Below are 24,482 nucleotides of genomic sequence, written 5' to 3'. Positions count from 1 at the left end.
CCGCGCTTTATTTGGAAAATTATTCCCGCACCGCAAGAAATCTGGTCGTGTCCCGCGGTACAGCAGCAGAAATGCAGACCTCTAGTTCGTATTTACCACATCTCCCTTCTTGTTCGGTTGAAACCAGAAATACTGCCAAACTGCAGAGGTTGTGTTCTTTTTCGAGAACAGGTCACTTGGTGCGCGACTCGCCATCTTACCTTACCTCTCTCTCTCTCCTCCACACTGTCCCGCGATGACAATCACGCATATACATTTTTAGGCATTAAATAAATAATATTTAATACTTGGCTCCTATATAAGTGCATTGTTTTTTATGATGGTATAACTGTATTGAAACTGATACTGTTGCTATTTTTAGATCCCGCGGTATACCATATTACCATATTACCACCCAAGCTTATTTTGCATTGACTTAACATGTAAATCACTAACGTTTGACATTTCAACCACGTCTGGTGTGAACACAGCATTAGATCATATTTTAATGAATAGCATGTTTAATTTTTAATTAGTTTATTTTACATCATTATTTCATCATCATTTTTAGGTTTAAATTTTATTACATTTTTAAATATTATTTGTACTTCTTTAGTTTGTTTCTAATTGTTAGATTTATTCATTTTAAAATTAAGAAATGTTTGTTCTTTTAAAAACTTCTCACTGAAACGTTGTTTGGGGAATGAAAAAAAAAAACAAAAAACATTGCAAAATTAAAACATTTGTAATAGTGAAACATTTTGGTTAGATAAAATTAAGACTAGCATGTTTAATTTTAAATTTGTTTATTTTACGTCATTATTTCATCTGTATTTTTAGGTTTGTTTTTTTTTTGAATTTTAAATAATTTGTTGAACTTTTTCAATTAGTTTCTAAATATTAGTTTTTTTAATGATGAATTGTAAATTTAAGATTTTTTTCTTTTTAAACTATGTTTTTAACTAATAAAAAAAGTTAAATATATTTTAAGAATGAAACATTTTTGTTGGATAAAATTAAGACAGTATTTGCTTTTATTAATTATTTTTAGATTTATATTTTATCATTATTTCACTTTTTTTTGTACTTTTTCAGTTAGTTTCTAAATATTTGTTTCTTAACTATTGATTAAAACATTTAGTATTTTATTGATATTTTTATATCTGTTTTTGAATTTTATTTAACAAAATATTATTAATTATTTCAATAATCTTTGTTATTAATGCCATAAAAATGTTCTTTAATTTAATTTCTATTTATTTGTGTCTTTTATTCCTACATTTCTTATTTATTATATAAACACCCCATCATAAAATCTAGTTTAATCCTGCTCTCTTTGTCTTGTTCTGTCTCCTGCAGCTTTTCCATTCACTCCCAATCTTTCCAGTCCTCTGTAATCTCCAGTCACGTTACTTTCTAAACTGTAAAAAAAAATCATAAATTAGCATTTTTCAGTTTTTTTGTGATTCATGTTTTTATTTTTTTATCCATCATAGTTTATTTATGCTTTTGAATTGCATTATGGGATCTTGATCTTTCTTCCAACAACTTTAAACCTTGAAAAGTTTGAAAAAGTGACTTATGAACATTTTTAATAGTTTAAAGTGATGTATTGTCTGCGTTTGTGTTTTATATTAGGGTACAAAATCCTTGTAATAAGCTGTCAGTACATTTTCAGTTATTTTACATACTACCTTTTTTATTACTTAAACATTATATTATTTTAAACTACAAAAATGTCAATAAAAGTCACTTTGTTAGACTGTAGTACATCAAAAGTGGACAAAGCAGAGATCAACATCCCATAATGCAATTCACAACCGTAAATAAACTGAAAAGATTTGTAAATCATAAAATACGAGACTGTTAATTAACAGTTATTTTTTACAGTGTACAGTTTATTGTTGTTTTCAGAGCGTCTCGCCCTCCCAACACATTCCTGACGCCCTAAACTTACTCGTGTGGATGATTTCACTCTTCAGTCTGCATGTAAATGAGTGTGTTATCAGCAGCTGTAGGGTGTATGTCCTCCCTCATCTCTCAATGTGTGTGTGTGTGTGTGTGTCCTGCAGATGATGCTGTGTTCATGGAGGGAGAGAAAGAGCTGAACGAGTACGTCCTCAATGACACCGGCAGGATCTACTACGGCACGGAGAAGCAGATCGGAGCTCGGACCTGGAACTTCGGTCAGGTGCGGAGATCACAAATACAGAGTCCATGAACATTACAACATTTACACTGAGGAAAGAAAATGGTGGTTGTTGTTATTAAAGCTTGTTTTTCTATACAAGGAAGAAAGCATTATGAAGCATAACCGAACTATAGATATTTCCAGTAACAGCTCCCATATCACTGTGTTTTGTATTATTTTCTTAAAGGGGACCTATTATGCAAACATCACTTATAAGGGGTTTAAACACTTTTATGTGGCAACAGTCTGTGAATATAACCAGTCTGCAGAAACTCTTATTGACATTCTCCCTTTGTATGTATCATCAGAGGAGGAAAGCCCCGCCCACTAGTAACCATCTCTCCCTAATTAGCATAGAATGTTAGTCTTGTATTTGAATCTGCCACTATGCTGACACATAGGCATTTGTAGCTCCGCCCTCTTTTGAAATTTTTTTTAATTTAAAGCGACAGTCACCAAAATGGCACAATTAGTATCAAAGCCTAAGTATAGGCTCTTTTAAAAGGGATAGTTCACCCAAAACTGAAAACGGACTCATCCTCAAGTGGTTCCAAGCCTTTTTGCGTTTAACATAAGAAAGAAACTCATAAAGAATATTCAATAAGATAAGATAAAAACATACTTTGGAAGTCAGCAGCTATCAGTTTCTAACATTCTTTAAAATATCTTCTTTTGTTCTCAACATTGTTAGTTACGAATAGAGCTGGGCAAATATTCGTCGCGATTAATTGCATTTAAAATAATTACATTTTAATATAATATATATCATAGATATTATATATCAGGCGGCATGGTGGCGCAGTGGTTAGCACTGTCGCCTCACAGCAAGAAGGTCGCTGGTTTGAGTCCGGGAGTTTGCTTGTTCTCCCTGTGTTGGTGTGGGTTTCCTCCGAGTGCTCCGGTCCCCATACCCCTCCATTTCTTGGGTCCAAATAAACTGAAAATGAGTGCTTTTAACTTCTCCCCAACGAGTGTTGCCAGATTAGGCAGTTTCGAATTTGTTTTTGCGGGTAAAAAATTACATTGGCGAGTAGTGAAAGTTTGGGCGGTTTTGCAACAGCGTGCCCGCCAGCCCTGGTCTTCACTTATAAACTTGTTATGATCTCCCAAAGAGATGCCATAACCCAGTTCTTCACATACAAACGCTTACAACAGTTGTGATCTCCCAACGAGAGTCAGCTAGTGTCAGCTAGTGGAATCAGTCAGCTACATCTGGCAACACTACCCCTGACCTCCCACTGGCCTGCAGGTACCCACAGTAGTGAATGCTGCTCCCTCATTGACTGTAGGTGATAGATGATGTTGTTTTCAATCAGAACTCATTTCACACGACATGATTTGAAACGCAGACAGCTCCAGATATTCAGCATGCCAAATATCTCCCGGGCATCGGCGACTCATCTGCGATTCTCTCAGATCACGTCTTTGATAGTTCACACTGTGTGATTGTCACTCACGTGAACGATTTGCCTGTGATTTCAGGCATTTGTGTGCAATTTATCAAAACCTGTCGCCGAGTCAAAATCAGGACTAAAATCATGCTGTCTGAATGCGGCATAAGCTAAAGGAAAATGAATGAACATTTTATATCTAAACAATTATATTGTTATATCTCAAATATATGCATAAATGTATTTATATATACAGTACATACTAAATATACACAATATACACAAGCTTCTAGTTTTGATGTGATTAATCACGATTAATCTTTGCCCAGCACTAGTTATAATATATCAATATTGTTTTTTCGGTTTAGTGATTAAAAAAAAAATTGTTTTAATGATTTTATTCTTTAATTATTCTTATGCTTTATTTATAATTATATTTTATCTGAGTTAATGTACACAGAACACAAAAAACATGCACACACAGATACAGAAATGCTAATATGTGTATATATACATATTTGTGTGTGTGTGTGTGTGTGTGTGTTGTAATTTGGTTATGTATATTCCTTTTTTTATTATTTATTGTGTTTAGATTAATTTCAGTTTTACTAATTTTGCTAATTATGTGTTGCAGTTCTGAGTTCCAACATTTCCTTAAGAAAAATTAATTACAATTTTATTTCTGTTCCTTAATTGTTAAACTGTTTAATTCAAACTAATGATACTCACAAGGATTCTGTTTTTGTTTTATAAGAAAAACCAGTTATCACAAAACCATGTTTAACTTATTCCTGCACACAATCTCACTCAGACATGGGAGAAAAACTGTGCATAAACCACCAAACCTCAGTTCATTTAGTTTTTATGTGGTGTTTCTAGGAAGTCTGACATCAATTATACCACAATTAAAGTCTGACTTGGAAAATAAATAAAAAGAATGACGTGAACACAAATGCTTACAACATGATCACAACCAGCATTTGTTTTCTCACCAAATACAATTATGGTTGAACTTGAATATTAGCATTGGACCTCGATAACACTTTCGATGAGATTGCAGTTTTAAAAAGTCTTTTTCTCTTGCAGTTTGATGAAGGGATTCTAGAGGCCTGCCTATTTGTGCTGGATAACAGTGAAGTTCCTCCATCAGGAAGAGGAGATCCGGTTAATGTGGTCCGGGTCATTTCTGCCATGGTGAGTCCAGTCTCTTCCACACAAACTTATTGTGTCATCAGAGGTATTGATATATCTAAGTGCATCAATACTGACATGTTAAAAACAAGGCAATATTTTCTGATATGTCCATGCCTAAAACTGGATAACATTGAGATATATACAATATATGCGAGTTTTTGCGCTTCAAGATATAGGCTAAATAGCAAATAATGTAAAAAAAATACTCATCTTTAAAACACAGACAATTACATCTAAAGTGAAAGTAAACCATTTTAGAAGAAATTTGCTTTTTGTCATTAATCAAATATATATTTTTAACAATTGGCAGATATATGTTCAAATATAGTATCTATAATTTAATATTTATGTTCATTTTATATTTATGTTTATGGCATATATCAGATTTCTGTATGAGATGATGACAAAAGCACTGTTAAAGCTACTTGTAAAGAATGTAAATCACATCTGTTTTCATCTGTGTATTTGTTCTGTTGTATTTATTAGTGTTTATTTTCAACCATTTCCTTTTTTTAAGAATTTAAATTAGGCAAGTAGTTTCTTTTCTATAGCCGAAATTCAAATTAAGAATCACTGCATTTATTTAAATACAGCATTGCATAATGTTTACAAATATTACATGGTCCAAAATAGTCAAAAATAAACAAAAAGATTTAAAATTAATTAATCAATTAATTAATTTATTTATTTATTTATCTATCCACCATACATCTATTTTAAATTTTTAAATATTTTTAAACAATTTTTACATTTTATTTAATTTTTTAATTTTATTTAATTTGTTTTTTATTTAATTTGTTTTTTAATTTAATTTATTAATTTATTTATTGTTTAATCTTTATTTGCTGTGCCTGGGCCAGATCAGTAAAAAAGAACTTAAACATTGAACCAGTCTCGAAGTTTTAACTCTGTCAAATTAAGAACTTAACTCATGCATAAATATTGTAATTTGGACTCTGTAAAACGTCTCTTTATTGATTCATAAAAAGCAAATAACTGATGTTATTGTGTGTTGTAGATCAACTCTCCGGATGACCGTGGTGTTCTGGAGGGAAACTGGTCTGGGAATTACGCTGGAGGAACCTCTCCCACCGCATGGAGTGGCAGTGTTGAAATTCTCAAGCAATACCACAGAGAAGGAGGAACGCCGGTCAGATACGGACAATGCTGGGTGTTCTCTGGAGTCACAACCACAGGTGTGTGTGTGTGTGTGTGTGTGTGTGTGTGTGTGTGTGTGCGTGTGTGTGTGTGTGTGTAACCACCTCCATTTGCTGTTGTCTACTGCAGTAAAACTTGTGGTTAGTGATTCAGGATTACAGCTTCAAGCATAAGCTTTTATAAAAAGGGATTTTTATTGGCATTTTTAGTTCCAGAAAGAATTTTTCACATCCACAGACTTCCACAAATGGGTTTCACTTTAAAGTAGAAAAAACTCTATAGATTATGCAAATGTTTGTTAAAAAAAAAAAGATTTTTCCATGATTTATTAAACTTTTTTTATTTACGTTTGAAACATAACTGTATTTGTGAAAAAAAAAACACTGAAGTTCTGGATGAATCTATTCTTTTAAAAACGTATTAAAACTTACTAAATAAATGTAATAAAAATGATCAACGCGCATGTAAATTTTACATAACTTTGTTACAAGTAATTGCAGTAATGATTTATTTTAGTGCTGGGAAAAGTTCAATTGCATCCAAAATAAATGTTTGTTTTGACAAAATAAATATATATATATATATTGATTATGTATATGTGATACACACACACATAGAAACAAAACTCATTCATTCATTCATTTTATTTCAGCTTAGTCCTTTTTTATCAGGGGTCACTACAGTGGAATGAACCACCTAGAAACAGAACTATACAAAACAATTTTGTTACAAAGATATGCAACTCTGTAAAAGAGCTATGCAAATAAAGGTGAATTGAACTATGTAGATTGTGTCAAAGCAGCTTCACATAGAAGATCATAGTGAATTGAAACAGTGTCAGTTCAATTTTCAGAGTTTAAGTTCAGTTAGTTCAGTGTGGTTTAATATTCACTGCTGAGAGTCCAAACACTGAAGAGAAAATCCTTTGATGCGCAGCTCCATAGGTCTCGAACCATGCAAGCCAGTGGCGACAGCGGCGAGCAAAAAACTTCACCAATTGGCGAAAGTGAAGAATTAAAAAACCTTGAGAGAAACCAGACTCAGTTGGGCACGACCATTTCTCCACTGGCCAAACGTCTTATGCAGAGCTGCAGTCAAGGCTTCAAAACATGTATATCAAAAATATTTGTCAGGACATCCGATGCCATTTTATTAGTAATAAAAGTTAAATATTGCAGTTTGAACCTTTTTTGCAGTTCCTAAAAAAAGTTACTAGCAAACTCACCAGCTTTCAACAGCACAATACAAAAACAACCAACAAACTAAAACAAGTTATGAGTGATTTCTTACAAATCAGAGTTGTTAAACAATTCTTGCAAGACTGATCACTCAAAATTGTGATCATTTACTAACCATCAGTTTTTTTCTGTTATTTTTTTTTTTTTTCGCACAATGTGATATCAGTGAAATTTGGGAGGGTATATGATGTCATAGGACTAACAAATATAATATTGTTTACAAGTATCATTAGCTTATGGAGTCTTTGCTGCAGTCAGAGATGTGGTGTGTCCTTCATAACTGACCCTGGTTAGCAGCAGTATGACCCCCGTGGGGAACTGCCTTAAAATACTCTCGTCTGCATACTCTTCATTCCACACACAGACATTAATAGTGTTTGGCTGTGTGTGAGACTCTCTCACTCACCATTGCTAAGGTAATATAATCCTGTGATGCAAAGCTGAATTTTCCAACATGATCTTAAGGCAACTCGTAACTTTTTGATTTAGTGGATAATTCGTATGAATTTGTACAATCTCATTCATACAATTTTGTACGATTTGCTTTAAATCCCCAATGACGGCTGGGTTTAGGGGTGCCACACCTCATTTTGATGACGCATTTTCATACGACTGAACACGAATTCATACGAATTAGCCACTAATCTGACAAATGGTAAAATAGTTACGTTTCCTCAAGATTAGAGCGGATATTTTTATACGCATCCTATACTCACCAAAGCTGTAATAATTTTATATATAAAAAACACAAACAAAAACAATAAAAGCTTTAAGCTACGGTCACACCGGGCTTTGTGTGTGCGAAATTCTGTCGTGTGGCGCTGCGAAAAGGGGAGGGATTAAACAAGGTGATTAGACATTAATAAAGCGAGCGATTGCTCTATGTTTTTAATTTCTGTCCAGAGAGCTCCTGTTTGGATGCTCGATTGATCTCACGCAGTCAAGTGATGCGATTTCGCAGGTTAGAGTTCACCAAGCTTGAACTTTGCACCGCAGCAACCTGCAAAACTCGGCGCTTGACCCTGCGTTTCCGGTCTGACGCATTCGCGTGCGTATGAATAGAAGTCTATGGAAGGAAAAGTCAAGTGTGACCGCACCTTAATTGGCGGGACTTTCCCCCTCTGATGACACAAAGGGAAAATGTCAATCAAAGTGTTTCTCTGTTTTTATCAAGTGTGAATATAAAAAGTGTAATTAATTTAATGGCTATATTGGTTGGCTATATTCATGCACTGTTGCCACACAACTGTGTTTAAACCCCTTATAAAAGTGATATTTGCATAATAGATCCCATTTGAAATGCTATTTAATCCTATAATTTAAAAGCATCAATACTACAGCCTTTAGTGTTACGTGATTTTTCAGAAATCGTTCAAACATTTATGACCTGAACATGGTTAAGATGTCTTTACTGTCACATTTTAATTTATTGTGTCCTTGTGATACACAAATATTACATCATTCCAAACAGAAGTATTATTATTTTGACTATCTACACAAAATGAATAACTCATGTTTTTTCTGTGTCCATCCCAGTATTGAGATGTCTCGGTATTCCTGCCCGGTCTGTAACAAACTTCCAGTCTGCCCACGATACGGATGTGTCCTTGACCACAGATGTGTATTTTGATGAGGACATGGAGCCGATCCATCATCTCAACTCTGACTCCGTATGGTGAGCATATGAGGTTTTTCATGGAATATTAAGTATAAAGTACTGCGCAAAAGACTTAGGCCACTAGTATTTCCAAAATTAAATGGTATTTATCCCCTTAAGAGTCCTGGATTCCTGTAACTAATGGCTCCATGGGTAGAATGCTAGGTCAGATATTTTTGAGTGTTGTGTTTGTGGGAAATATCAGTTTACATTTCAAATTTTTTTATTGAAGCTAAGCTAATGTACTATATAGGATTTTAGGCATGTGTGAAAAAAATGCTGTAAAATGAGAATGTTTTAAAAATGTATCAGTTAACTTCTATTAGCTTAAAGGTCCCATCAGGGGCGTTGCTAGACCCCCCCCCCATAATATACATATAATACACTATGTCTATTTTTAAATAAATATTCATTATAAATAAAAGTATTCTTGTTAAACAATTAATATTCTTAATAATCTTATATGTAACTGGAAAACAATTTTAAGACACAACTAGAGTGATACTAAAATCGTTTAAGAAATCTTTTGCATGAATATTAATTTCATTTGAATGAAATTCTATAAACAATTCAAAATACAAAAAAAAAAATGTTTTATAGAATTATCGGTTGTCTTAGACTTGACACATGGCAGAGAATTAGGTTTATTAAGTCTTACCTCCCTCACTCGTCATCCCTCCTTTTTACTTCATACTAAATTATAATCTATCAGGAGGAATGCTTAGTAAGATCACCATCATATTGTTTAAACTTTAGTTTTGTCAACTTGCAAAACAAAAAAAAAGGCTGTTACGCCGTTTTTACAATGCATGAGCGGCGCGTGACAAGCAAGTAGCCTGCGTTTTTGGCGCGTATGTTAAGTACCGGGACTCGCACCGGCAGAAGAGCAGCGCATGCGAGAGGCGCGCGGGTTCTCTGCGCACACGCGAAGATGCGTCAGTTTGCTTTTTGATTACACTGCTTTCTTTCACCAGCGTTGGTTCGGTTGCATACAGAGAATAGCGTCTTTTTTTCGAAATTATCATTCTTAATAAATACACTTGCATATGAAGTAAATCATATCTCAAAGCATTTACTGGGGCACTGGAGATTTTTACCGGGGCACGTGCCCCAGTGAATTGGGTCTAGCGACGCCCCTGGGTCCCATGAAATTAAATTAAAGTTTTTTTAGATTTAAGTATCAGTATGTTGGTCATAAGGATATTTATAAGCTAGTGTGCTACAAAACAGTGACAAAATTTGCATTTACAAGATACAAAGCTCATATAAACATCCAAAGTGTGTAGCTGTTTCTACCTAAATGAATCAACTATTTTATTCACCTTACCTCATACTTCAGTTCCTCATCAAATCTTCTGACCAATCAAATGCTCCCTAGTTTCTGACATGCCCCACCCCCTTCAAAACGCTTCTCTTGTAATGAAAACAAAATGCTACTGGCTGTTTTTCAATAAAATAGAGGAGCTATGTCCCACCCTCTCTTGCATCTCATTTCAAAGCACTTCACTGGACATTTAAAGGTGCAATAGGAGATCTTGGGAAATGCTAATGTTAGCCTGATAGCACTGAAGACCTGTATTTCAACCGTAGACTGTAAAAGATATGGATGTAGTATCCGTGACATCACCCACAGGTTTCATTCTGCAAATGAAGCTACAAGTAGGCGTGGCCAACTGGTTCCATTTTGTTCGCGTGTCATTGCCCTTATTTGGTTACCCTCAGTTGTGGCGAAGAGGCGGAGTGTGAGCGGAGCTACAGACGCCTGCTAGCATTTTGCTTAGATGGGCCTTTCTTTGGGAGAAACGCTTAATACTTCACTACCTGCGATTCGTTTGTGTTCTGACCACATGTTCTTGATTGTACACTATATCAATAAAGTGCTTAGTCTTTTAAAAATGATGTTGTAACACATAACACATATTTGCTTCACGAGGATACTGCTTGATATCAACCTACAAAAGCTAAAGCCACACCTTCTGAACACATGATCACGCACTAGACAATATCACTATAATACGACACTTAACATACACTACTTTATAGTATCTAAAAATATGCTGCTGCTGTATTAGTATATAATTATGCATGATTTCTGTATTCTGTCAAGTGCTCAGTTTTCTTGTGTTTTCCCCATAGGAACTTCCATGTGTGGAATGACTGCTGGATGGCGCGTCCGGATCTGCCTCCGGGTTTGGGAGGCTGGCAGGCGGTGGACTCCACACCTCAGGAGACCAGTCACGGGACGTTTCGCTGCGGTCCGGCGTCTCTGGCTGCTGTTCGCTCAGGACAGGTCTATCTCAAATATGACGTGCCGTTCGTCTTCGCTGAGGTGAGTGTTAAAATGACCATCACACAAAAAGACATTCATAAAACGACATCCTTTCCATCTGAAAACATGATAATTCAATACATTTAGACATGTAACATTTACATTTAATTTAAATTACAATCAAATACATTTGATTGTTAACATATAGAGCATGTTTGAAAGCAGGATGGCACGGTGGCTTAGTGGTTAGCACTGACGCCTCACAGCAAGAAGGTCGCTGGCTTGAGTCCTAGCTGGGCCAGTTGGCATTTCTGTGTGGAGTTTGCATGTTCTCCGGTTTCCTCTGGGTGTCCGGTTTCCCCCACAGTTCAAACACATGCGCTATAAGTGAATTGGGTAAACAAAACTGGCAGTAGTGTATGAGTGTGTGTGAATGTGAGTGTGTATGGGTGTTTCCCAGTACTGCGCTGCAGCTGGAAGGGCATCTGTGTAAAGAATAGTTATATGCCAGAATAGTTTGCGGTTCATTCCGCAGTGGTGACCCCTGATAAATAAGGGACTAAGCTGAAGGAAAATGAATGAATGAATGTTTGAAAACCCTTATCATATTCCTTGAATCATTTATTAAGGCACTGGTCATCTTAGAGTTTTTTTGCATCATTTTTATTTATTTATCTATTGATGACAGATCTAAACCAGTCAAGGCAGTTGTTTTAATTATTATTCTTTTTTCAATATTACACACCTCTAATTTTGGTGTGTGATTTAATTAATTTCTCACTGTAATAAATTTGACTTATAAACGTTGTGTATATTGTGTAATTTTATGTGTGTGTTACATGTGTTATACCTTAAGCCTGGTTTATACTTCTGCGCGCTGTTTGTGTTGCAATACACTTCTGAAACACTAGCTGGCGGTAGGTTTATATGTTCCTCTGTGTCAAGTTCCTTCGCTGGTGTTTTGTTTTTTCTGAACGCTACCTTAATGTACAAGTGGCTCAAACTTGCTCAACTGGCGGATGTGCAACAACTTTTAATCATAAGGTAAACTCAAAACAAAAGTTTCCATCTGGAGCTCATTCACAGGATTCGACACTTGTAAACACTCGCTGCATCGGGCTCACTCGCCACACTCATCAGTGCTACCAAGCCGACCAATTACAGAGCTTGCGCTAGGCGTCGTTGCGACGTGTAGTTACATTTTTTGAGAGGTGCGCGTCAGCGTCGCTGACTGCCACAGCGAGGGCTATGCACCCACGCACAGGCTGCGCCGGAGCATACGCGTCGCTTGACGCAGAAGTATAAATCAGCCTTAACTCTAACCCCAACCTAACAGTCTACTTGTAATCTAATGATAATTAGTTGGCATTTAGTTGAAATGTAACTTAAATTCAACAAACGGACCATCAAAATAAAATGTGACCGAATGTGCAATTATAATTAAGTTGATTGCATGTTTTAGTGCAGGTTTTTTTTTTATTATCAAGCCTTTGTTGTGATATTCTTTTAAAAATAACTTCTAAATTAAATGTATTTATGTAATTGATTTTATTTTATATTTTATTTTTAAAGTTTACTTAAAATGTTGTCATTTTATTTTTTAATATGTTTTTATTTTAGTTTTAGTCATTTTACTACTTCTTTTACTGCTTGGCTGGTTGCCAATTCAAATATCTCATGTAATATTTGTAATCACATAAATGTATTCATTTTTTATTACTATACTGAATACATTATGCTAACAACACTGTATTGTTTATGATTACAATTTAGTTCATATCAATACTGTGCAACTGTTTACTTCATCTTAGGTTCCTAATGATCAGGAATTAATAATAATAATAATAATAATAATAATAATAATAATAATAATAATAATTGTAAACTTTGTTTTATAGACCATTTTGAGGGATGTAAACATTAACAATGGTCCTTACATATTTCCTGTTTTACGTTTTTAATGTCCATAGATTCTGAGAATCCTCAGAATGTTATGATAGCTGATTTTACGTCAAGATATAATTAAATTGCCTCTTGTTACAGTTATGAAATAGTTTGAGAACAAGAAGGAAATGACATCACCACATTGAAATGGTTAATAAAACACCTTTAAAAGCAGCTTCTTAAAGCCCTGAACACTTTGCAAACATTAATTCATTTTTTTATACCTTATTTATCAGGGGTCGCCACAGCGGAATGAACTGTCAACTATTCCGGCATATGTTTTACACAGCGGATGCCCTTCCAGCCTCACTCTCACATTCACACACACTCATACACTACGTTCAATTTATCTCATTCAATTCACCTATAGCGCATGTGTTTTTATTGTGGGGGAAATCGGATCACCCGGAAGAAACCCACGCCAACACAGTGAGAACATGCAAACTCCATACAGAAATGCCAAATGGTCCAGCTGGGACTCGAACCAGCGACCTTCTTGTTGTGAGGCGACAGTGCTAACCACTGAGCCACCCCTCTATGCAAACAATACAATAAAAAAGCTAAATCAACAAGCAAAGGCAAGTTTAAAAACATGTCTTAAAAATGAAATGAATTAGTTGAATTAGTTTTCTCTCTCTGAGTGAGCAGTTTTAAATCTTAATATAAATGTGTCACTCTGTTGAATGTGTGTATCCTAGACGCATCGGCCCTGACTTGTTGGCATCCATGTTAAATATTTTCTTTATACCCCGCACTTATCTTGCCAGTCACGTCTCTCTGTGAATGATTGTCAGCTGTAAACGCTGTCTGCTGTGTTTCTGCCGCAGGTGAACAGTGATAAGATCTACTGGCAGAGAAACCTGGACGGCACCTTCAGTCAGATCCACAGTGAGAAGAAGGCTGTGGGTCACTGCATCAGCACTAAAGCTGTGGGCTCCGATGAACGAGTCGACATCACAGACGTCTACAAATATCCTGAAGGTCAGAAACACACACTCATACACGCACACATACACATTCAAGCACACATACACAAGCAACCACGCACACGCATGCATAAATGCACACATGTATATACACAGACACATATATATGCACACACATGCATATACACACAAACAAACAGACAAGCACACACACATATTTTTTGCACACATACACATATACTGTATGTACCTACAAACACACATACACACACACACCCACACACACACTTGTACAGCTATCTTTATATGGATTCCCATAGACCTACTGTATTTTTAATACAAAGGACACACACACACGCACAAACTTTCTTTTTCTGCCTGTAACAACCTGCAAGTCATGGAATTACCTCATGAAACAACTTAACAGCTGTCAAAAGAAAACTGCCGGCTGTAAAGTACAGACGTTAAGCAAATATTTCATCTTCTACAAGATCAGAATGTACATATTGATGAAAGGTGGTATTTAAAATATGAGAACACTTGAGGACATTTCACAGATTCCCTGAAAAGATTTGTATCAGATCATTATTGTTATTTTTATGGGCGGCATGGTGGCTCAGTGGTTAGCCTCACAGCAAGAAGGTCACTGGTTCAATTCCCGGCTGGGCCAGTTGGCATTTCTGTGTGGAGTTTGCTTGTTCTCCCTGTGTTGGCGTGGGTTTCCTCCGGGTGCTCCCCCACAAGTCCAAACACATGCGCTATTGGCTATTAGATGAACTGGGTTGGCCGTAGTGTATAAGTGTGTGTGATTGAGTGTGTATGGGTGTTTTCCAGTGCTGGGTTGTGGCTGGAAGGGCATCCGCTGCGTAAAACATATATAGCTGGAATAGTTGGTGGTTCATTCTGCTGTGGCGACCTCTGAAATAAAGCCTAAACCGAAGGAAAATGAATAATTGATGATGATGATGATGATTATTATTATTATTATTATTAGCAAAATGCTTGTTGTATTACATTTTATCCTAAAATCAAAAGGAAAAATAGACTTATTCGTATACTTAGTCGTATTATTAATCGATAATATTCTCAATAAAACAAAACAGCCTCTATTAGTTTTAAAACTCTAAATGCATTCATATAATCATATTTAACACATTAAATGTATTGTATTTAATGATTTTTTACACTTTAAATTATTATTATTATTATTATGTTGTATTATTTCTTATGTACTACTACTCAAAATAAAGTAGAGTTCAGTCATAATTTCCAGTATAACCTAGTCATTCCTTTGTGAGATTTAATCCAGACAGTTTGGAGATAAATTCATATTTTTAGGGGGTGTTTTCTCACCAGAGCACCCAACAATATAATACACCAATTACTGGCAAATGGCAGTACAGAGGCAGCCAAGATCACACAATGAAACCTGTCATTATCTCCAAACGGCTGGTTAAACTTAACTGAGATCCACCCACAGGAAACAATGACTTCACTGTCTCTGTTACTCAGATACACAAAAATAAACAAATGACACCGCAGACTGAAATAGTAAGAGTGTAGAGGTGTGAAACTGAGGTAGATCAGATCATTTAGCTTTAAAGTGTTGCAATGTGTTATTAAAGTTTTTGTTTCAAATGCTAGTCTATGCTTGGATAGTTCATCCAAAAATAGCTTCACCTGTTTAGAAACAGACGTTTCTTTCATCTGATGAACATAAAGGAAGATATTTTGAAGAATGTAGCTGATAATGACATTGTTGTAAAAAAAATAAATGAGTGAATAGAGGAGAACCCAGTCCAGGAGACTTGAACAAGCAGAAGAATATCTATTATTGAGACGTGTTGGTTAGTCTGCAGTCATACAGCGTCTTCAAGAAGTCCATGTGTCTGTAGAGCCTATTGGAGGTCTGCAAGTTTTATCACAAGTCTGAATTAAGACAAAACTGTCCTGTCTATAATGCCTTCTTAGGAGGAGGGGAGATGACTAAACAAAGTATACAAATTCTGTATTGGAGTCAGCATAACTGGCATATAGGTGTTAGAAACCGGCCCAGCAACTGACCACACAAGTTAATCAAAAAAAGTGGTTTCTTTTGCCTGAAAGTATCACCCGAAGACAAAGGCAGAGTTGTTAAAAGCCTGCCCGTAGCATTTGCATCACTCTGGGTTAGCCTGTAGTCAGAAAGAGAAAGGTAAATGTCCCTCATGGCTGGGCTGTTAATAAAATGATATAATCAAAAACCAAAGAATATAACTTTTCATTTAGATGTAGATTATTGTTCATTTGAAACTAGATTATATAAATGTATATTTCCACAACATGACACCATTAGGGGAACACGCCTTGGTGGGCAAAATATTAGTATCTCCCACTGACCACCAAGACATGGGCTCAATAGCCGCATTTCCACTGTCGTGACAGTCCGAGCCAGGGCTTTTATCGGGCCGGGCCGTGCCAGTAGCCCAGGAGCACTAGCAGTGAGGCCGAAATCATGTCTGTCATGCTACTAGCTCACAGTGCGTCATGCAAACCCTGCCCCCAGAACATCCCCCAAATCAAACGTCACACAACCCTCCCAGTTCACTGAGAATCAGGCCGATGAAGCACACCATCGCATCATCACGAAACCATTAAAATGAAGACAACCGAAACAAACAAACGACACGTCACTGTACAGCAGTACATTATGTCTATACGTGTGTTTCCATTCATTATATTTGTTTATTTGCTGACTGACTGTTGGAATTACACATCGAGTGGTCTCGCCACTAATGGAGGGATGACCCAGCGCGCACCATCCATAATATAAAACCACAGAAGTTCTCCGGTAATAACTTGGTATAAAATGTATTTTATCTCACCAGTTTTTCCCAATCTGTTTTGCTGTAGGACCAGATGTCAGAAAAGAAGGTGGTTTCTGGTTTCACTCACCCAAAAAAGGCTCTGTTTGCACGATTTGATTAATATGATCGTATTCAAATACTTTATAAATAATATTTCAAACCTCCTTCGTTGTTTATTATTTTTAGAAAATATCTAAAATCTTTTTTTCAGAGAGGCCTTTGTAAAACGAAAGTTTAAAATGGCTTGAAACATTTTAATTTATTTGTATTGTATATAAATTGTTATAGCTTTTGTATGTTTTATATTGGTTTATTTAATGTGGTTTTATTATATCCAATATTTGTGATTCTTTAAATGATTTTAATATAGCTTAGGCTATTTTATCTAGATATGACACTGTTATGTTGAGCCTACAAAAGTGGACATGTAATTTGTAAAGTTTTAAGTCTTTCTGTTCTATTAATATATATATATATATTTATATATTTTCTCCAAAATAAATGAAAAAAGAAAGAAACTCAGCTGCTCATGTCATCAACAGAGCTGTCAAGCTCTTTCACCCGGTCTGTCAAACACATATATACAAACGTGCATGTTTCATGCACAAACACACCATTTCAACTTGACAAAAACTCTCGACAACTGAAAGTTACTGACTGCTGTGTCTTTAATACGGCGTAAAGATTCTTATGTGTTATGGAAACATCAAGGAGGACGCAGCAAAGAAATATCACTTATTGAATTACTAATTGAAATATTGAATCACTTATTAAAATTCCTTCAATTATTATTTTATGCAACAGCCTTGCATTTAAAAGGGAGACATAAGGGCAATCATAAGCAAAAAGACCCCTAGCCTATAACGTGTTTTATGGAATAGCCTATCTTAAGCCTGGTTTATACTTCTGCGTCAAGTGATCGGCGTGACCCACGGTGCATGCAATGCGCATTGCTTTGTATTTATACGTCTGCACACTGTTTGTGTTCCTCTGCAATAACACTTCCAAAACGCTAGCTGGCAGTAGGTGTTTATTCCTCTGTGTCGAGTTTCTTCACTGGTGTTTTGTTTTTTTCTGAGCGCCACCTTAATGTACAAGCGGCTGAAACTCGCTCATTTTGAGGCAGGAATCGGCGAACAGAGATATGATGGTTTTAAATGACTGAAAAACATCTGTGGGTGCAGAATATGGATCACAAATTCCCACAATTTACAGTTTGTGATCATATCTTTGCTGATATGTGTAAATATTGGTAGCTTGAAACAGATATTATGACCGGTTTGTGCTGTGTTTCTATGGAGGTCCTGGTGTAGCTGACATTACGGCCCATTGTTTTTTTTTTTTCCCAGGTCCCACCACAGCTCACATGACTGAAAGCTATCAGCAATAGTTTTTTGTTTACTATGGAAGACTTTTTTGTTTTAGTATGTTGTTGAACTTCTAATTGAAATATTGAGGGGCGGCGCTTTCTTTTAGTGCATCTTTCACTTTTGGCAAACTAGCGGTAAGGGGTGCATGGTTACAAATATTGTAGCAAAAGCCATCAAAATTATGTCAGCAGAGGATTAGTTTGCACAGATTAATTGTTTACCTAAAAAATAACATTGTGCGCTTATTTCTGTTTATTTAGAATTGTTCTTTATTGATGTTTTTTCCATCTGTATTTTCAGGCTCAGAGGAGGAGCGTATCGCGGTGGAAACTGCCTGTCGGTACGGCAGTAAGCCGGATGTGTACTCGAGCGCCATGGCGGAGGACGTGCAGGTGGAGGTGCGGATGGAGGGAGAAGGTCCTCGTATGGGTGGAGACGCTCAGTTGAAGATTGTGGTGAAGAATATGAGCTCTCAGCCACGAAGAACAACCCTCCACAGCCAGGCAGCAGTCATGTACTACACCGGCGTTCTGAAGGACACCGTGAAGAAGGACAAGCTAAGCGTGGAGCTCATGCCACAGGAAGGTCAGTTCACTGTTTGTTCAAAATAGCACACCAGGATTATTGGGGGTGATGCATTACAAGTAACACGAGTTGCGTAATAATATTACTTTTTTAAGTAACGAGTAGAGTAACGCATTATTTTAAAAAATTAAGTAATAATAATTGAGTTACTTTTTAAAAAATGTAACGCAAGTTACTCTTTAGATTAATTAATTTGCTTTTAAAAAACGATTTGCTGAATTAAAATGTGTGTTATCATGTGTGTAATCATGCACTCAATGAGAGAATGAGCTCCCCGCAGGAACAGACAGAATGGAAGTTTTCAGATGGTAACATTATTTGGTTATACAGTTTGTTGGTAAGTGCAGAGCTCCTCTATTAAAAAAAGAAAAAATACCCTGCAAGCTCTGAAAGAGGTCAAGCCACAGGCAGGTATGAAAAAGTAACTCAAAAGTAATGTAACGCATAACTTTCCATAAAATAAATAAGTAACGCAACTTGTTAGTTTTTGAGGAGTAACTCAATATCATAATTTATCACTTGGGGAGTATTGGGGAGTAATTCATTACTTTCAAAAGTTACTTTCCCCAACACTGCACACTAGGATATAATTTCTATTCGATTACTATTGAAACCGTATGCATACTGTATAGAGCAGAGGTGACCAACCCTGTTCTTGGAGATCTACCTTCCTGCAGATTTCAGTTGCAACCCATATCAAGCACACCTGCCTGTAATTATCAAGTGCTGTTCAGGTCCTAATTAATTGGTTCAGGTGTGTTTGATCAGGGTTGGAGCTGAACTCCAGGAACAGGGTTGAGCACCACTGGTATAGAGTATACAATTATCACAATTATCCTATAATTTCAAGTTTCAAGCTACGGTCACACCGGGCTTTGTGTGTACGAAATTCTGTCGTGCGGCGCTGCGAAAAGGGGTGGGATTAAACAAGCTTATTAGACATTTAAAAAAGCGAGCGATTGCTCCATGTTTTAAATTTCTGCCCAGAGAGGTCCTGTTTTGATCCTTGATTGGTCTCATGCAGTTAAGTGATGCGATTTTGCAGGTCAGAGTTCACCAAGCTTGAACTTTGCACCGCAGCAACCTGTGAAACTTAACGCATGACCCCGCGTTTCCGGTCTGACACATTCGCGTGCGTATGAATGGAAGTCTATGGGAGGAAAAGTCAAGTGTGACCACAGCTTCACAATTAAGAGCTTTGTTTCTGCCACAAAAAAGTGACAATTAATGTACTTCAAAATTTTCAAACTTAGAATTATGAAAAATGTGACATGATTATGTATTAACTTTTTTAAAAAAATCACACCAAACCCTTTAATTGTGTGTGTGTGTGTGTATATGTATGTGTATATATATATTTGTATGTGTGTATATATATATATATATATATATATCATTCCATTCATTTTCTGCAGGTTAGGTTAGGGTTAGAGGCAAGTTATTGTATAATAATGGTTTGCTAAAGGGGCTAATAATTTTGACCTTCAAATGTTTTTAAAAAAATTAAAAACTGCTTTTATTCTAGTCAAAATAAAACAAAAAAGACTTTCACCAGAAGAAAGAATATTATCAGACATACTGTGAAAATTTCCTTGCTCTGTTAAACATCATTTGGGAAATATTAGAAAAAGAAAAATAATAAATTCAACGGGGATTTAATAATCCCAATTTCAACTGTGTGTGTGTGTGTGTGTTAAATATATGTGTGTAAAAGTATATTCATGCGTTAATTTTATAGCCATTGCTGAAATTCCCTCTTTTATATTGTCCTTCAGAAAAGATCATCGACTGGACCCTGCCTTACACACAGTACCAGAATCAGCTGGTGGACCAGGCTGCGCTCATGCTGACTCTGTCTGGAAGAGTCAGTGAGACCCAGCAGGTTCTGGCCAACCAGACCACCTTTAGGCTCCGCACACCTGATCTCCAAATTGAGGTGAGATTTCCAGAACCACACACATGACATTTGCTCTTTGTTCAAACTACTAAAACTGAGCTGAAACAACACAATTCTTTAGGTTTTTTGGGACAACTTAAATCTTTCATGTTCAATCAACTTAAATTTGTAAAAACTAATAAGTTAACTTAATTCCTTCATGCTAATTCCTTCCCAATACAAATCGATTGTGTGGAACCCAGCATTTTTTACAATGTACTCTGCTTTTAAATAAGTGAAAGTTCTGTTTGCTTCTAGAGTGAGATTTCGGCTAAATATTTGATTGCTTTGCTTGTCATTGTAGCCCATTGGAGAGGCGTATGTGGGTAAAGAGGCATCTGCCAAGATCAGCTTCACCAATCCTCTGCCCTGCACTCTGCGTAATGTGGTGGTCCGAGTGGAAGGACTGGGGCTCCGAGACCTGCATCCCATCAAAGTCGGGTAAGAGTCTACTCAAAAGTCTTTAATCTGATGAGTTAAGGCTGGTTTATACTCGACACACTATATTTATACTTGACTTGTTATATTTAGCTTTTATTTACATTTAAACAAAAACTTAGTCAGAATTTGCCTGGGCTGTGAATAATTTCAAGGCTTGACTAAGCATAGAAAAATGATGGAAAACACAGACAGCAAATACTGCACAGCCCAATTCTGAAAACCAACGTTTTGTCTAGAGCTAAAATCAATTACTATAAAACCCTCAATCTTATTGGTTGATTTAGTCATTGCTCTTGTGCCTTTGACGGTTTTAAAGGTCCCATGAAATATAAATGAAATATTTTAGATGTTAGTATCAGCATTGTTAGTTTTTAGGATATCTATAAGCTAGTGCGCACCAAAACAGTGACACAATTTGCGTTTAGGAGATATAAACCTGATGTAAACATGTAAAGCTTGTAGTTTGTCACTTACGCCTAAATGGATCACGTCATACTTCAGTTTCTCATCAAATTGTGACCAATGAAATGCTCTCTAGTATCCATCATGCCCCGCCCCCTTCAAGACGCTTGTCATTTGATGCGCTTGAGCTCAACCACTCTCACTGGCAAAGCTGTGATAAAACAAAACACTGTTGCTGTTTTTAATCAAGGGGAGGAGCTACACTATGTCCCACCCTCTCTTCATATTTTGGTTTAGATTATGTCAAACATCAAGCAAAAAATACATATTTCAAAGCACTTCACTGGACATTTAAAGCTGAAAACTTAAATTATGAAATGTCCATTCAAGAGTCCTGACCTTAACCTGATTGAAAATCTTGGCAGCAAAGTTACTGCTAACTGACGTCATACATCGAATAAAAAAATACACATTTCAAAGTACTTTACGGGACCTTTAAAATGCTTACATAACACATTTTTTTTCTCCAAAACGTTACATTTATCCCTCGGTTTTCTCTGTTTTTTTAGTGATGTGGGCAAGCATGGTAAAGTAACAGTGACGGAACACTTCATCCCATCTATAGCTGGCGAGAGGAAGCTGGTGGCATCTCTGGACTGTAAACAGCTGACGCAGGTTCACGGTGTAGCCGATATCATCGTTCACGAGAGCCAGTGATTTCACAGTTTCTACCTTCACAGCATTACTTCAGTATTCAGAACTGCATTAACCATGTTTACACTGAGCCACCAGGTCATTTCTTTAAAAGCTAGTCATCTTTAAAGGAGTGACCCTCTCATTTGCATACTTTTATAGGAAATGTCCCACTTCTCCAATCGTTCCTACTGTATTTCCCTAATTTTACAGATTACCTATTTACAGATTATTTATTTAGCTTTGCTTTACTGTTTGTATTAACTGCTTTTGGAAAAACAATATATATACATTTAGAGGTATTATCTACATTCACCGGCCACTTTATTAGGTACACCATGCTAGTACCGAGTTGGACCCCTTTTTGTCTTCAGAACTGCCTTAATCCTTCATGGCGCAGATTCAACAAGATACTGGAAATATTCCTCAGAGGTTTTGGTCCATATTGACATGATAGCATCACACAGTTGCTGGAGATTTGTCGGCTGCACATCCATGATGAATCTCCTGTTTCATTACATCCCAAAAGTGCTCTATTTGACTGAGATCTGGTGACTGTGGAGGCCATTTGAGTACAATGAACTCATTGTCATGTTCAAGAAACCAGTCTGAGATGATTTTTTATGACATGGTGTGTTATCCTGCTGGAAGTAGCCATCAGAAGATGAGTACACTGTGGTCATAAAGGGATGGACATGGTCAGCAACAATACTCAGGTAGGCTGTGGCGTTGACATGATGATCAATTGGTACTAATGGGCCCAAAATGTGCCAAGAAAATACCCCCCACACTATTACACCACCACCACCAGCCTGAACCGTTGATACAAGGCAGGTTGGATTTATGCTTTCATGTTGTTAACTTCAAATTCTTCAAACCCTACCATCCGAATGTGGCAGCAGAAATCGAGACTCATCAGACCAGGCGACATTTTTCCAATCTTCTATTGTCCAATTTGGTGAGCCTGTGTGAATTGTAGCCTCAGTTTTCTGTTCTTAGCTGACAGGAGTGGCACCTGGTGTGGTCTTCTGCTGCTGTAGCCCATCTGCCTCAAGGTTGGACGTGTTGTAAGAGATGTTGTTCTGCAGACCTCAGTTGTATCGAGTGGTTATTTGAGTTACTGTTGTCTTTCTATCAGCTGGAACCAGTCTGGCCATTCTCCTCTGACCTCTGCCATCAACAAGGCATTTGCGCCCACAGAACTGTCGCTCACTGGATATTTTCTCTTGTTCAGACCATTCTCTGTAAACCCTAGAGATGGCTGTGAGTGAAAATCCCAGTATATCAGCAGTTTCTGTAATACTCAGACCAGCACGGCGGACACCAACAACCATGCCACGTTCAAAGTCACTTAAATCCCCTTTTTTCCCCATTCTGATACTCAGTTTGAACTGCAGCAGATCGTCTTGACCATGTCTTCATGCCTACATGCATTGAGATGCTGCCATGTGATTGGCTGATTAGAAGTTTGCGTTAACAAACAGTTGGACAGGTGTACCTAATAAAGTGGCCGGTGAGTGTATAAGTATTAAGTATTATAACTTAATGAATGTTTTATATATATATATATATATATATATAAATATATATATATATATATATATATATATATATATATATATATATATATATATATATACGTAGCCAATGCATCTAATATCTTAGCTGCCTTATATTGCGTAATGTTCACAAACGTTTTATGAACTAATATAATGTGACTGATTTAATATTGAGTATCTCCACTTGTATTTGCTACTATGTATACTGTACATGAATATTATTGTTGTGCACTAAACTATGAAAACATACAGTATGAAGACAGTTAATAGTAGATTTAGGATTTTATGAAGGATATCATATATTTTATGTTTGTATAATTTATGTGTGTATTTTATTTTGGTTTTTAAAGTGACATTTTATTATCAACCTATTTTGGTCTCTGTACTTGTTTTTATGAGTGTTTCTTTCTCTTGCTTGAGCAAGATGAGACGTGTGTGTGTGTGTGTGTGTGTGTGTTTGATTTGGAAAGATGAAGTAAAACACTGGCTTCTGTTTGCATTTGAACAGCTGGTATCTTTCTTGAGAACCAAACATCTTAGCTAATTAGGTGTGTTCATTGCAAACTGCATTGGCATGAGATCCTTTACTTATGGGTACCATTGTGAAATGTTGAGTTTATTTGTTTATTAATAGTATGAAGGCTGTTGAATGCTTGATTCTGATTGGTTGATGAACATCCTGGAGTGCATTAGTTCCTGTACA

General features: G+C 36.3%; 1 protein-coding gene across 1 annotated transcript in view; it reads left to right on the top strand.

The window, feature by feature from the left end:
- tgm1l1 (transglutaminase 1 like 1) overlaps positions 1-23,791 on the top strand; it is a 43,950-nt gene extending 20,159 nt beyond the window's left edge. Inside the window, exons 5-14 of the mRNA XM_056445525.1 lie at positions 2,052-2,170; positions 4,648-4,755; positions 5,774-5,951; positions 8,688-8,826; positions 10,945-11,137; positions 13,849-14,002; positions 18,464-18,748; positions 20,524-20,684; positions 20,989-21,125; positions 22,097-23,791. Of these exons, the coding sequence (XP_056301500.1) occupies positions 2,052-2,170; positions 4,648-4,755; positions 5,774-5,951; positions 8,688-8,826; positions 10,945-11,137; positions 13,849-14,002; positions 18,464-18,748; positions 20,524-20,684; positions 20,989-21,125; positions 22,097-22,244 (1,622 nt within the window). The 3' untranslated portion in view covers positions 22,245-23,791. The remainder of the gene's footprint in view (positions 1-2,051; positions 2,171-4,647; positions 4,756-5,773; positions 5,952-8,687; positions 8,827-10,944; positions 11,138-13,848; positions 14,003-18,463; positions 18,749-20,523; positions 20,685-20,988; positions 21,126-22,096) is intronic.
- Positions 23,792-24,482: the final 691 nt, after the last annotated feature.

The sequence above is a fragment of the Danio aesculapii genome, chromosome 2 (assembly GCF_903798145.1).
Source record: "Danio aesculapii chromosome 2, fDanAes4.1, whole genome shotgun sequence".
NCBI lineage: Eukaryota > Metazoa > Chordata > Actinopteri > Cypriniformes > Danionidae > Danio > Danio aesculapii.
The sequence above is the reverse complement of the archived record's forward strand: the minus strand, read 5'-3'. Positions and strand labels throughout refer to the sequence as shown.